The sequence below is a fragment of the Oncorhynchus clarkii genome, chromosome 16 (assembly GCF_045791955.1).
Source record: "Oncorhynchus clarkii lewisi isolate Uvic-CL-2024 chromosome 16, UVic_Ocla_1.0, whole genome shotgun sequence".
Lineage (NCBI taxonomy): Eukaryota > Metazoa > Chordata > Actinopteri > Salmoniformes > Salmonidae > Oncorhynchus > Oncorhynchus clarkii.
The window spans coordinates 67116592-67130525 of record NC_092162.1 but is presented as its reverse complement, the minus strand read 5'-3'; the positions used below and the strand labels follow the sequence as shown (position 1 = coordinate 67130525).

Genomic DNA, 13934 nt, shown 5'->3' with positions numbered 1-13934 from the left:
CCCCCCTCCCCATCTTTCCTTCCCTCAGACACTCACAGCAACATGACCCCCCCCTCCCCCATCTTTCCTTCCCTCAGACACTCACAGCAGCATGACCCCCCCTCCCCCATCTTTCCTTCCCTCAGACACTCACAGCAGCATGACCCCCCCCTGCCCCCCAATCTTTCCTTCCCTCAGACACTCACAGCACCATGACCCCCCTCCCCATCTTTCCTTCCCTCAGACACTCACAGCAGCGTGACCCCCCCCTCCCCCATCTTTCCTTCCCTCAGACACTCACAGCACCATGACCCCCCCTCCCCCATCTTTCCTTCCCTCAGACACTCACAGCAGCATGACCCCCCCCTTCCCCATCTTTCCTTCCCTCAGACACTCACAGCACCATGACCCCCCTCCCCATCTTTCCTTCCCTCAGACACTCACAGCAGCATGACCCCCCCTCCCCCATATTTCCTTCCCTCAGACACTCACAGCACCATGACCCCCCCCCCCCCCCCCCCCCATCTTTCCTTCCCTCAGACACTCACAGCAGCGTGACCCCCCCCATCTTTCCTTCCCTCAGACACTCACAGCAGCATGACCCCCCCTCCCCCATCTTTCCTTCCCTCAGACACTCACAGCACCATGACCCCCCCCCCCCATCTTTCCTTCCCTCAGACACTCACAGCAGCAACCGCGTTTGGATGTCAGGCCAGGAGTCCTGGAGCTGCCAGTCACAGTACATGCGGAACAGAATACGCAGGCTACAGGCCAGACTACTAGTCTCCTGCTTCAGCAGATTGGGCTTCGACTTCCCCTTAAATCCTGAGACAGAGCGGGGCAGACAGACAGAACGGGGCAGACAGACAGAGCGGGTCAGACAAGAGCATCCTATATCAAAAAACATTTATATGACAGCCTGGCCGATTAGCTCATCTGATAGATTCTCTTAACACACCAAGAGAGAGACAGTTGAACATACCTGCTCTCCAGAGTGCAGTCCTCTGCTCGTTGTTAGAGTTGAAATCTCTGGCGAAGGTGTGCGACTCCAGCAGGCAGTCCAGCAGCTTGAAGAGGTGCTGGGAGGAGAGGTGTCTGTACATGCCCTGCTCCCCTTGCCCAGGGACCCCCTCCTCTGCAGCCTCCTCCAGGGCATCCCTCTTGGACAGACACAGCACAGAGCCCCCCGGTCAATCCCCCAGCAACATAAACTTAGTGTGTTTTGGGTGTAGGGTATTCAAAGCTATAATTAACTACATGTTAATAAACATCATGACTTTATATTTATAAAGGACAGACATGGGTGTGATAAAACCTGTGCAGCAGCCATATTGTCTGCGTCTTCCTTCTTGCTGGTTGCCGGGTAGAAGACAATGTTGTCAATGGTCTGGATCAGCTCCAACTGCACTACACACTTGATGAGCAGCCCTGCAAACAGCTTCTGGTCTGACATCCCTGACACAGAGCACAGAGGCATCAGGAAGATGACACGGTCACCCTGTTTATAGCTCCTAGACAACTTTGCAGTATTATATATATTTTTTAAACATTATTTGCTCAAAACGTTTCTTGCATTATTCCAGACTATGACATTGCTCTTTCTGATAGTTCTTCATTCCTTTGTTTTTAAATTTGGGGGATTTGTGTGTATTGTTAGGTATATTACTGCACTGTTGGTGCTTACAACATAACCCTTACACCTGCATAATATAGGTATGCGACTAATAATGCTTTATGTGAAAAAACAGGGACCAACGAGAGCCTGGAGGTCAAACGTGGAAAATGACATGAAGGATAATGAGGTAGAGAGAGAGAGAAATGTGAGTTGAGGGGAGAAGCCCAAATATTTGTGTAACCCGTTGCTTACTGGCGTGGGGTTTCCCTTTCCAGGTGTCATCGCTGGCGGTGGATATCTGGCTCTGCCCTCCTTTCTCCGACAGGGCCCTGTCATAGCTGTTCTGAGACTGGGTGTCAAAATCTACATCCTGTAAACAATACGGACAAATCCAGCCAATGAGATGAGAAGGCTCGGTCTGCATGTTGGTTTAAGATCATAAACAGGACCAGATCAATTTACAAGAGTCAAATCGCTTTCTGATCAGGCTCAGATGGTTCGTAAATGTTATTCTTTGCTCACCATGTGTTTCGCATCACCAGCCTCCTCTTCCTGACCAGCCGGTCGCCATGTCAATAGGCTGTTGAGAAGTGCAAACAGAAAATGTGCAAATCGTCAGTCATGTGGTCTGTGGGAGTGTTTCCTGTGTTCTGGCTGGCCACATGATGTGTCCATGAGTCACCATGGCCTGCAACAAGTTCTGCACATGACTAGACCACATCTGACAGCACTGCTAATGCACGCACACACAATCTTCATATTCTCGAACGGTGTGTTTTCTGTTTATATATTTTTTTAAAACACACAATATATTACTGTTAGGTTCATGGTGATGGGATGCTGAAGTTGTGAGAACATCAAGGTGACCGACAGGCCGGCCAGCAGCAGAACTCACGCGTGTGGGCTGGTGGTCTGGAAGATGTCCAGCATACAGGAGCAGGTGGCGTTCCACACCTCTGGGCTAAACTTCTCCCCATTCAGGATGACCAGGTTCTCCAGGCAATTAGTCCCTGACCGGGCCAACTGTTCATTATCTGCGGGAAAGGGGAAGAGAATATATTGACGTCATTCACCATTACATCACCTAAACATTACATTTCTGGTAAAATGTTACACACATCATTTTACGGTAGATATTTAATTAGTTAGGGGTGTGTGTGTGTGTGTGTGTGTGAGTCAGCTGTGTTTTTCCTCCCCCCTCACTGTTGAGAGGAAGGCCCCCACCTTGTCTGACGCACCACTGCAGCTGAGTGAAGATGTCAGCCAACAGGACCTCACTGAGAGGCTCATAGAACTGGGTGAATACGTCACAGATGGCGTACAGGGCGTGGTTACAGGTCGTGGTCATCCACTCGTGCTTCTACAGGAAGTCACAAGACACAAAATACACAAAAGATGGAACAAAAAAAAAGTATATATATATAAAATGCAACATTTCAGAGTCGCAGTCAGTCACAGCTCAGGTAATCAGTCACTTGAAATAAACAAAAAAAAAGGCCTAATCTATGGATTTCACACGACTGGGAACACAGTAATGCTTCTGTTGGTCAGATAACTTAAAATCAGGATCAGAAAACCAGTCAGTATTTGGTGTGACCACCATTTGCATCATGCAGCGTGACACATCTCCAACAACAAAGAGTTGATCAGGATGTTGATTGTGGCCTGTGGAATGTTGGCACAGCCATTGAAGAAGAATGGGACAAGTTGCTGGATATTGGCAGGAACTGGAACATGCTGTCGTACACGTCGATCCAGAGCATCCCAAACGTGCTCAACGGGTGACATGGTGAGTATGCAGGCCATGGAAGAACTGGGACATTTTCAGTTTCCAGGAATTGTGTACAGAGCCTTTCGACATGGGGCTGTGTATTATCATGCTGAAACATGAGGTGATGGCGGGCGAATGAACGGCACAGCAATGGGCCTCAGGATCTCATCAGAGTATCTCTGTGCATTCAAATTGCCATAGATAAAAAGGTAATTGTGTTCGTTGTCCGTCGCTTATGCCTGCCCATACCAGTGGGGTTATTGACATCAGCAAACCGCTCGCCCACATGACTTGTCATCTGCCCGGTACAGTCGAAACTGGGATTCATCCGTGAAGAGCACATTTCTCCAGCGTGCCAGTGGCCATCGAAGGTGAGAATTTGCCCACTGAAGTCGGTTACGATGCTGAAGCCCAGTCCGGTCAAGACTCTGGTGAGAATGACAAGCTTCCCCTGAGACGGTTTTTCTGACTGTTAGGCTAGGTGGACGTACTGACAAATTCTAACAGCTTATGGTAGAGAAATTAACATTAAATTCTCTGACAACCGCTCTGGTGGACATGCCTGCAGTCAGCATGCCAATTGCACGCTCCCTCAAAACTTGAGACAGCTGTGGCATTGTGTTGTGTGACAAAACTGCACATTTTAGAGTGGCCTTTTATTGTCCCCAGCACAAGGTCCACCTGTGTAATTATCACGCTGTTTAAATCAGCATCTTGACATGCCACACCTGTCAGGTGGATGGATTATCTTGGCAAAGGAGAAATGCTCTCTAACAGGGATGTAAACAAACGGAGTACAACATTTGAGAAATCATCTTTTTGTGCGTAATGGAACATTTCTTGAATCTTTTATATCAGCTCATGAAACATGGGACCAACACTTTGTTTATATTTCTGTTTAGTCTAATTCCAGCAGAAACTCCCATAGGCCCACAAGCTTTTTTTTTGGCTTGGACAAGGCTTACTTACTACTTACGCAAGGACAATAACTATAGCCACTCACCTCGGTCTGCTGCTCAGGGAGCTTCATGTTGTGGAAGATGCGGAAGACGACGCGAAAAAGGTCGTGCCACCAGTGCTTCTCAAAGGTGTGTCCGTAGCTCTTCATAATCTCAAACATCACAGTCAGACCCCTGTGACAGAGAGACGCGCATAATCAAACATCTCATCTCATCTCACATCTCAAACATCACAGTCAGACCCCTGTGACAGAGAGACGCACATAATCATACATCTCATCTCACACATCACAGTCAGACCCCTGTGACAGAGACACGCACATAATCAAACATCTCATCTCAAACATCACAGTCAGACCCCTGTGACAGAGAGACGCACATAATCATACATCTCATCTCACATCTCAAACATCACAGTCAGACCCCTGTGACAGAGACACGCACATAATCATACATTAATATCTATTGGGCTCAAAGCAGCAAAGTTGGTTACAGCCATATAGAGCCAAACGTCACGTTCGAATGATGAGCGCATACTAGCAAACAACAAGCCCCGTAGCAGATGGCTAACTATGTACTGACGTCGGAACCATTAGCAGGGAGTGAAGACCATGTAAAAACACACCAGACTGACGAGTATAGCCATGTTCAACAAGTATATCGTTCTTCTAGCTTTATCTAGCTGTACTTGGGATATGTTACCACGCTGGTTTGCTTGGTAATCAAATCTGCAAAGTTATAGACAACCATCTGTTTACGTGTTAGCCAACTTGCAAAAGCTGCATCTGAAGTCGGACATGATCGTGCTTCCTTCCATGTAAACAAACCACGTTCCGATTCGGGAACTGCGTGCGTTACCTTTGACAACGAGGACAGGAAGTGGGTCTTAAGCTGAACACAGAACCGTGGTCAGATGTTTTACCTGGTTCTTATGTCCAGCTTGCAGCGGTTGATGATGCAGGACAGCTCAAAGAGGATAGGGAACCAGCCTCTCACCCACACCCGGTCCCCTGGGGCCACGTTCATGTCATCACTGGTGTACTCCTGCAGAGCCTGGGGACAGACCGGGAAGACACTCAGAGCAATGGAACAGGAACACCGTGATGCAACATTCTCAGATGGCGTACAGTGCAGGTGTGATTAGAGAGCAATGAGGCAGTTTGTAATCTATGTCTGGGATGCACTCGAGGATTCTGTGGGGCCCCTACCCGTGGCCTGCGGGGGACCCTACCCGTGGCCTGCGGGGGACCCTACCCGTGGCCTGCGGGGGACCCTACCCGTGGCCTGCGGGGACCCTACCCGTGGCCTGCGGGGACCCCTACCCGTGGCCTGCGGGGACCCCTACCCGTGGCCTGCGGGGACCCCTACCCGTGGCCTGCGGGGACCCCTACCCGTGGCCTGCGGGGACCCCTACCCGTGGCCTGCGGGGACCCCTACCCGTGGCCTGCGGGGACCCCTACCCGTGGCCTGCGGGGACCCCTACCCGTGGCCTGCGGGGGACCCTACCCGTGGCCTGCGGGGGACCCTACCCGTGGCCTGCGGGGGACCCTACCCGTGGCCTGCGGGGGACCCTACCCGTGGCCTGCGGGGGACCCTACCCGTGGCCTGCGGGGACCCTACCCGTGGCCTGCGGGGTCCCTGTTAACTCCAAATGACAACAACTAGGTTTCAGTGGCTGTTGAACGTTTTCCTCATTTGAACCCTCAACAGTATTACCTGTGTCATGGTTGAAGGTCTCTGCTCCATTTTCCTGTGTCAGTTTCAGTGTCTATATCAGTGGCTGGAGACATCTGGTAGGTTTGTGCCTATTAATGTGTCATTTTCAGTAGGAGGCTGATTCTCAGCAACAGCCCTTCCAACTGGTTGATCATTTACTTTTCACAATCTTGAGAGACGCACTCTGACAACAGTGCAGCCGGGCCTCACAAATATCACCACACCTTCTTGGCCAATGACTACTCCCGGGTCCTCTCCACTCGACAGTCAACTCGTTTGTAGTGCACTTTGTTTCCCGTCTCGTACTTCTCATCTGAGGGACGAAGCTGCGAATTCTCTCTCTGCTTCAGTGAACACTTCTCTGGCTGCATGTAGTGCTGACAGGTGGAGTCCCACCCTTGCGCCTCACACTGGTCCCTTCTAGTTTGGTTATGTGTGTCACTTACTCCCATAAGGAATGGGCTGCCAACAGGCAATTTGACACGAAAAAAAAAATGAAAAAAAAAACATATTTTTTTATTCATTCAGTAAAGGGATATCTGCTGGGACCACCTCTGTTTTAATGTGACACTTCGTCTGACCTATTTTTGCTGGTATCACGATCCTATTTAGTTGACTGACATTGCTAAATGGTTTGATAGCACCAAACACTGTGCGTGTACACGCAGTATGACTCACAGCAGGTCCTATTGGACTCAACTATAAACATCTGTGTCAGAAGCAGATTGGTTTGAAAACAGTGTTACACTGCTCTCTTGGATTACATTTTCCTCTGTTAGTTTTTATGAGGACAATCATGTTAATCTTTGGTAAGTGCTTTGACAAATAGCACATTTTGATCTCCTTCCATAACTGTCAAGTGGATTTGTGCAGGGCAATGGCGCCCTCTTCTGGTTGTCTTGAGAATGTGACTTGTTGGCACCTTTTCTCTGCTGCTCGGTGTGGTATACCGAGTCACTCACTTGCATTCCATCTGTTATTGGCACAACAGCCATCTTTACAGACATTTTTGTTGTTGTGCCGATTTCATTGATGCAAGAGTCAGCACAGTACAAGCAGTCAAAGCCAACTGTTTCCCCCTACCATCCATACAGGCAGTATCTACCAACGTGAAAGCTAACAGGCAGACTCCACCTGCTCGCGCAAAATAAATGTAGTAATCTATATTATTCAATTATTGCACCCACACTGCTTGCGCCCGCCAATGAGCGTCTGCGTTGCCAAGGGCTAAAATAGAAGTCAGTTCTATTTCTGACGCAGATCACGCTGCAAGTGCTGCCTCTCCCACCTCCTCATTGGTTTGTTGCAGCAGGTACCCACGTGCCATCTCCCCATTGGTTATACCCACGTGGGTGACAAAGACGAACGAGGTCGGTGGCGGTAAAGCACCTAATTTATGAAAGTTGCCAATCGCAATAGAAAGTCTAGAGAATAAAAAGCCTAGGAGGAGAGATGACAAGAAACGATTCGGTTGACCGTTTTAATTGTGGATTAATTGTCGAAGTAGAGGACCTTGTGCATTTCAGGTAAAATAACTCAATGTTTATATCCCAGGACAAATTCGCTAGCAACAGCAAGCTAGCTAAATAGGACAAATTAGCTAGCAAGTGCAAGCTAACTAGCTAAATTGCCATACATGTTTAATGCTTTTTGACCTGTCCAGATTAATATAATTGGTTCAGAGTTTGTTTTGATATTTTAACCTGCGTGTCGTGATCGTGTTTGGTGTGGGGGGACAATGCACGATGGCGCACGATGGCGCACGATGGCGCACGATGGCACACGCGCGCAGCCGGTTTGGGTTCCGTGTAACACTGCATCTGGAAGAACCATGTACTTGCACATCCTATTTTACCTCTGTTCAAAATCAATTATGTAGTCTGTCATTGCAACAAACAGTGGTGTAAAGAACCGAAGTAAGAACACTTTAAAGTACTACTTAAGTAGTTTTTTTGGGTATCTGTATTTTACTATTTATATTAAAAATGTAACTTTTACTTACTACATTCCTAAAGAAACCCTACCCGGGGCCTGTGTGGTGCCCACCCTACCCGGGGCCTGTGTGGTGCCCACCCTACCCGGGGCCTGTGTGGTGCCTACCCTACCCGGGGCCTGTGTGGTGCCTACCCTACCCGGGGCCTGTGTGGTGCCTACCCTACCCGGGGGCCTGTGTGGTGCCTACCCTACCCGGGGGCCTGTGTGGTGCCTACCCTACCCGGGGGCCTGTGTGGTGCCTACCCTACCCGGGGGCCTGTGTGGTGCCTACCCTACCCGGGGGCCTGTGTGGTGCCTACCCTACCCGGGGGCCTGTGTGGTGCCTACCCTACCCGGGGGCCTGTGTGGTGCCTACCTGCGGCCGGTCTGCGACATATTTAGCGCAGTGGCGGATGAGCCGGATGGCCTCCATACTGGTGTCAGGAAAGGCAGCGTTGCACACAAACTCAGACAGACACTTCACTGCATCCTGGAAGGAGTCTATGGCTGCTGCAAAGTGCTGCTGAAACGTGATCACTGGAGGAGAGAGAGAGAGAGAAACTGTTAATCAGCAGTCCATTTCTCTACAGAGTTGGCCGTCGACTGTCAGTCAAAATGGTGAGCCAGAGTCCTGATGTGACTGACTGTACTCACTGACTATGTGGCCAGTGGTCTGGAAGGCCAGCTCCACAATGGTTTCGTCGTGATCCGAGGCGGCCTGGTGGAACACAGAGAAGATGTTCTTCCAGCCGGAACGGATGTTGGCTGCCTGGGAGTTGACCATCTGGGCCACACAGCGGATCACCATGTCCCTGATAGTGGGAGACCTGTGGAGGAGAGGTCGGTCAAACAGTCAATGGTTTGTTGTGAGTGTGTAGAGGGAGGGTTCCCCCCCCCCCCCCTCATCATATCCTCAATATTGACCCAAATCACCTCTGCCACTTTCATTTTACTCCCTTCACATGACCCATTTCAAGAACGGTCCCTTCCCCCTGGTCCATGTCTACCTGTTCTTCTTCACGATGTGTTCAAATGGCCGGAGGAAGTCCTTCTGGAAGCGGAAGTTAGCCAGCTCTCCTTTCTCCAGAAACTTCATTGACAGTTGCCTCAGAGAGTCCACCGCAAAGATGGCCACATCCTCGTTGGGGTTGCAGCCCACCTGGGAGAGTAGCAAACACACAGGCATAGATCCACAGTCAATAGATAGGCGAAGTCTTTGCAAAATCAGGTTAGATTAATAGATTAAAGGGATATTTTGGCAATGAAGCCCTTTATCTACTTCTCAGAGTCAGAGGTACTAGAGGATGCCGGTTTTAATATCTCCGTGTCCAGTACGAAGGAAGTAGTTTCGCCAGCCAATGCTAGGAACCATAAGCGCAATGACTGCAAGTCTTTGGGAGTCTGCTAGCATGCTACCTCTAACTTCCTTCATACTGAACCCAGAGTCAAAAATGGTATCCAAAGTATCCCTTTAATACTATCGATGGACTAACAATACTACTCAACGCAGAGTCTCCACTAAAAGTGTTTCTTAGTCCAGAAGTAGGCTTTAATCTGGTTCTGGGAAACCATCCTTACTTTATGAAGGTAGTCACTCACCTTGTTGAAGTGGTCTCCAATGACCTGCCAGATGCGTGACCACTGCAGACGGATACGGTTCATGTTGTAGTAAGATATCTCTACTATCTTCTGCAGACTGAACATCCTCGGCTGGTGAGCGGAGGCCAGCTCATCCATGGAGACCGCACACAACCACCGCACAAAGTCCACTAGGAATAGGACACAGGACGACGTCAAGAAACACATTCACACACTGCCAGAGACGGATACGGAGAAACACATAGATCCCACTTACCCACTGCATTTCCATCTAGCTTTGTGGAACCAGTGAAGATCCTGCAGACAAAGCAAAAGGTAGGTCATGTACTTCCAAATGGCACAATCCAGATCAGATGGCATACAGTACATGACAAAGTATACATGTCTGACTGCAGACATGGTGTATGGTGACCATGTGTTATATGGCTGGGCGATGTGGCCAAAATACAATATCTTTCACATTTGATGGTTTTTGACAGTATTTGAATTATACAAGTTCTAAATATGCTTGATGAGCAGTGTATGGCCCTAAGGTGTCAACACATACTTTCTAAGTTACTTTAAATGGGGCTTTCACCATTCAGATTGTACTTATACTGTTCCAATAAAACTTTAACCAAAAGTTGGAATATAGTGGGGACTTTGAATACGGTGTTGTTTGATGTGACAACGAATTAAAAAGCCAAGGAGGGGTTATTGTGACAGGGTAGGAACCAAAGTGTTGATCAGTCTTTCCCCAGTGGATCCTAATTAGATGTTATATTAAATGTTTGCTCTTACTGTAGCTTTGATGTTGCTAACTAATAGTGTAATTATAGAACCCTTGTGGATTTATATTAAGAAGCAATGTGGAAATCAGCATCGTTGTCATGAATATCTGCAGCATTGACCATGCAGACTGTCACTGCGAGTGGTTGTTGTGACTCGTGGTTGTGCCCAAATATGCTCTCCTTGAGTGCCAGGGGGCGGGGCTTGGTGTGTGTGGAAAGAGAGAGGGACAACTCAAGTAGCAAATGTAATAAGTGGCGTAACACATTCAACAAACCAAACATTGAAATACCATTACACAAGGTAAAGTAAAAACCTAAACCGGTCGGTTAGCAATTACCGGAATATAGTAAAACACGGTATACCGTCCAGCACTGTCGCGCATCTCTCTCACCTGTCCACAGCCACCATTACTCTGAGAGCTGGTCTCTGACCTGTCCACAGCCACCATTACTCTCAGAGAGCTGGTCTCTGACCTGTCCACAGCCACCATTACTCTCAGAGAGCTGGTCTCTGACCTGTCCACAGCCACCATTACTCTCAGAGAGCTGGTCTCTGACCTGTCCACAGCCACCATTACTCAGAGAGCTGGTCTCTGACCTGTCCACAGCCACCATTACTCTCAGAGCTGAGCTGTGTTCGAATAACCATACTAACATACTGTTACTTAATGAGTATATACTACATACTATTTAGTTCATTTTAGTACACTGTAAACAAACAGTATCCTTTCAGTTGAGCGTACTAGCTCTTCGCCTGTCTACCGGAATTTGATGCTGTTGCTAGGCAAACTATTGCTAGCTAGTTAGCCTAACAAATGACTAGTTAGACATTTTATGACTTCTGTTGTGTTCTTAAATTCAATCTGGAGTGCCAGAGTGCGCTCGTAAATACAGAACGCGTCGCACTCGCAGCGCACACTGGACGCTCTGGCCGACAAGTAGAGTTTATTTGAGTGTTCTGACCTTACAAAGGCAGTCAAGCACACAAGCTAATGTTGGCTAGCTTGCTAGCTATTTCCAGACACAAATGAGACCACTGACCATTTTACTCGCCCTAGCAGAGCTGGTTAGGCAGTTATGTTATCGAGAGCGTTGGTGACTAACTGTGCTGCTGGCAACAATTTAATTACGCTTTTTTGCCAACTTTTACTAACACTGGCCATATTCGGGTGTTGAGCGCTCGTAAATTCATTATTCTGCGCTCTGGAATCGGAGTAGATCGCCAGAACGAATTTACGAAAGCACCTGAATGTCCCTTGAGAACGCACAACAACTATACTATTTAGCTAAGCTAACATGCTGACCAGACAGGACACGTTGTGTGCACGAGCGTCACAAAATACATGTTATTAAATTATTGCTCCCACACTGCTCACGCGCGCCAACGAGCGTCTGCGATTCCAAGGGCTAAAATAGAAGTCCTTTCTATTTCTGACGCAGATCGCGCTGCAAGTCCTGCCCCACGTGCCATCTCCTCATTGGTTTATAGAAGCCCACGTGGGTGATTGAAAGACAAACTGTTTTGCCGGTTGTCGTGGTAATACCATGAAAGTGTAGATGCCAATCACCATATAAGTTCAAAGATTAAAAAGCCTGGAATGAGATGACTAGAAACGATTTGGTTGGCCGTTTTGTGTGTGGATTAATTGTCGGAGTAGAGGACCTTGTGCATTTCAGGTAAAATAACAATGTTTATATCCCAGAACAAATTAGCTAGCAACAGCAAGCTAGCTAAATTAGGACGAATTATCTAGCAAGTGCAAGTACAAGCTAACTAGCTAAATTGCCATACATGTTTGTTTAATGCTTTCGACCTGTCCCCAAATGAATGTCATTGGTTCAGAGTTTGTTTTGATATTTTAACCGGCGTGTCGTGATCGCGTTTGGTGTAGGGGGACAAAATACATGTATGCACGATAACGCAGCCGGGTTCCGTGTAAGAATGACGAGAATAAGTCAGTAAACGTTGGGTAGTTAGATAGACAGCCAAAAGTTAATATTCTGGCAAGTTTGATGTATAATTAGCCAACTAACGTTAGGTAACGTTAGCTAGCTAACATATCGGAAAATACTGCTGTAATGATATGTGGTTCATAAGACCGGCGTAGCTAACAAATTGTCAGCCAACAAAACCTGTAACGTAACTTATTTGAAAAGTCATTACATTGCTCAACATCTTCTTAACCTTTGTCCTTATTAGTTAAAGCAATGAATTTGTATCCTCTCTCGTACTTCGGCTGCATATTGTCCGCCATTTTCTTCAAATCTAAAAAAGATGTGAAGCCACGCCCATTTCCTCTAGAATTGCATTTACGGGCCCTAAAGTACGGAAATAGTGTCCTCTGCATGTATACCTCATATTTTGCCGAATTTAGTACGACATCCGGGAACTTTTGGCATGCTAACTATATCCATACTATGACTAATAAGCATACTACATACGCAATTCACGTCACAAATAGTAAGGTTAGTATGAGTATTCAAACAGATCTCTGGTCTCTCACCTGTCCACAGCCACCACTACACTCTGAGAACTGGTTTCTCCCACTGACTCCTGGATATGAGCCATCTGCCTCCGGTCTGGACCTCCAACCAGGGTCCCTGCAACAGGAAACACATTTAACACACCAGTCACTTGCCAAACGGCACCCTATCCCCTACATAGTGCACTACTTTTGATCATGGTCCATAAGATCCCTGGTCAAAAGTAGTGCACTATTATAGGGAATAGGGTGCACAAACTCTGGTCTTCAAACACCATTTACACAGTCAATGTCCTTGATGTTCAAGAGCCCTGTGAGCCTTACCCAGTCCCAGGGGCATGAACTCCTCTCCCCCGGAAGGGAAGCCCTTGATGCCAGCCTGGCTATCCCGAGCCACTCCAGAGATGTAGCGTGTCTTCACCCCCGTACCAATCAGCTGGGCCAACTCCAGCTGGCTAATACACCGCAGGATCTGCAGAGAGAGGGTTAGGGCCCTCTTGATCTGTTTAAAATGTCTCTACCAAGTGCTACACTATATAATATGGGTTTTGATTCCTGACTAACAGAAGAGATGAGAAGCAGGGTTAGAAATGGGAAGGCCAGGTGCTATCTGGGAGAAGCCCTCTGACCTACCTCATGCCAAGAGTTGCCCAGGTAGTTTCCGTCTGTGTGGGCCACAGTGATAAGGGTCTTGATGGTGTCGATGTTCTTCTGCTTCATCTCAGTGATGCTGGAGCTGGCTGTGAGAAGGGTGAACCGAGCCAAGGCTTGGACGTACGCATCCCTCTCCAACTGCACAGAGAGCCACAGACAGATGGGTAATTCATGTGAAAGATGAACATAAAGACACAAAACTGTCTCTTCTAGGTTATATATGTTCATGTTAAGTCTAGAACTATGTTTGATGGGGGGGGGGGGGGGGTATTTGGAAAGTAAAGTGTATAAGGCTGTGTTTACACAGGCCGTCCACGAATTGGCAAAAGAGCCGATCTGATTGGTAAAAAAAAACTATTAGTGGAAAAAGATCAGAATTGGGCCGCCTGTGGAAACACAGCCTAAGGTTGCTAC

At 47.9% G+C, this 13934-nt stretch overlaps 1 protein-coding gene across 2 annotated transcripts in view; it reads right to left on the bottom strand.

Moving 5' to 3' along the window:
* The window catches only part of LOC139368953 (brefeldin A-inhibited guanine nucleotide-exchange protein 2-like), a 45045-nt gene that overhangs the window by 2890 nt on the left and 28221 nt on the right, over positions 1-13934 (bottom strand). For both annotated transcript variants that reach the window (XM_071108479.1, XM_071108478.1), the window contains exons 21-37: positions 13500-13658; positions 13191-13338; positions 12888-12984; positions 9870-9910; positions 9614-9783; positions 9022-9173; positions 8669-8841; positions 8391-8551; positions 5247-5377; positions 4369-4498; positions 2819-2954; positions 2490-2628; positions 2117-2174; positions 1847-1964; positions 1295-1434; positions 962-1139; positions 666-804 (exon numbers count right to left, since the gene is read on the bottom strand). In XM_071108479.1, the coding sequence (XP_070964580.1) occupies positions 666-804; positions 962-1139; positions 1295-1434; positions 1847-1964; positions 2117-2174; positions 2490-2628; positions 2819-2954; positions 4369-4498; positions 5247-5377; positions 8391-8551; positions 8669-8841; positions 9022-9173; positions 9614-9783; positions 9870-9910; positions 12888-12984; positions 13191-13338; positions 13500-13658 (2270 nt within the window). The remainder of the gene's footprint in view (positions 1-665; positions 805-961; positions 1140-1294; positions 1435-1846; positions 1965-2116; positions 2175-2489; positions 2629-2818; positions 2955-4368; positions 4499-5246; positions 5378-8390; positions 8552-8668; positions 8842-9021; positions 9174-9613; positions 9784-9869; positions 9911-12887; positions 12985-13190; positions 13339-13499; positions 13659-13934) is intronic.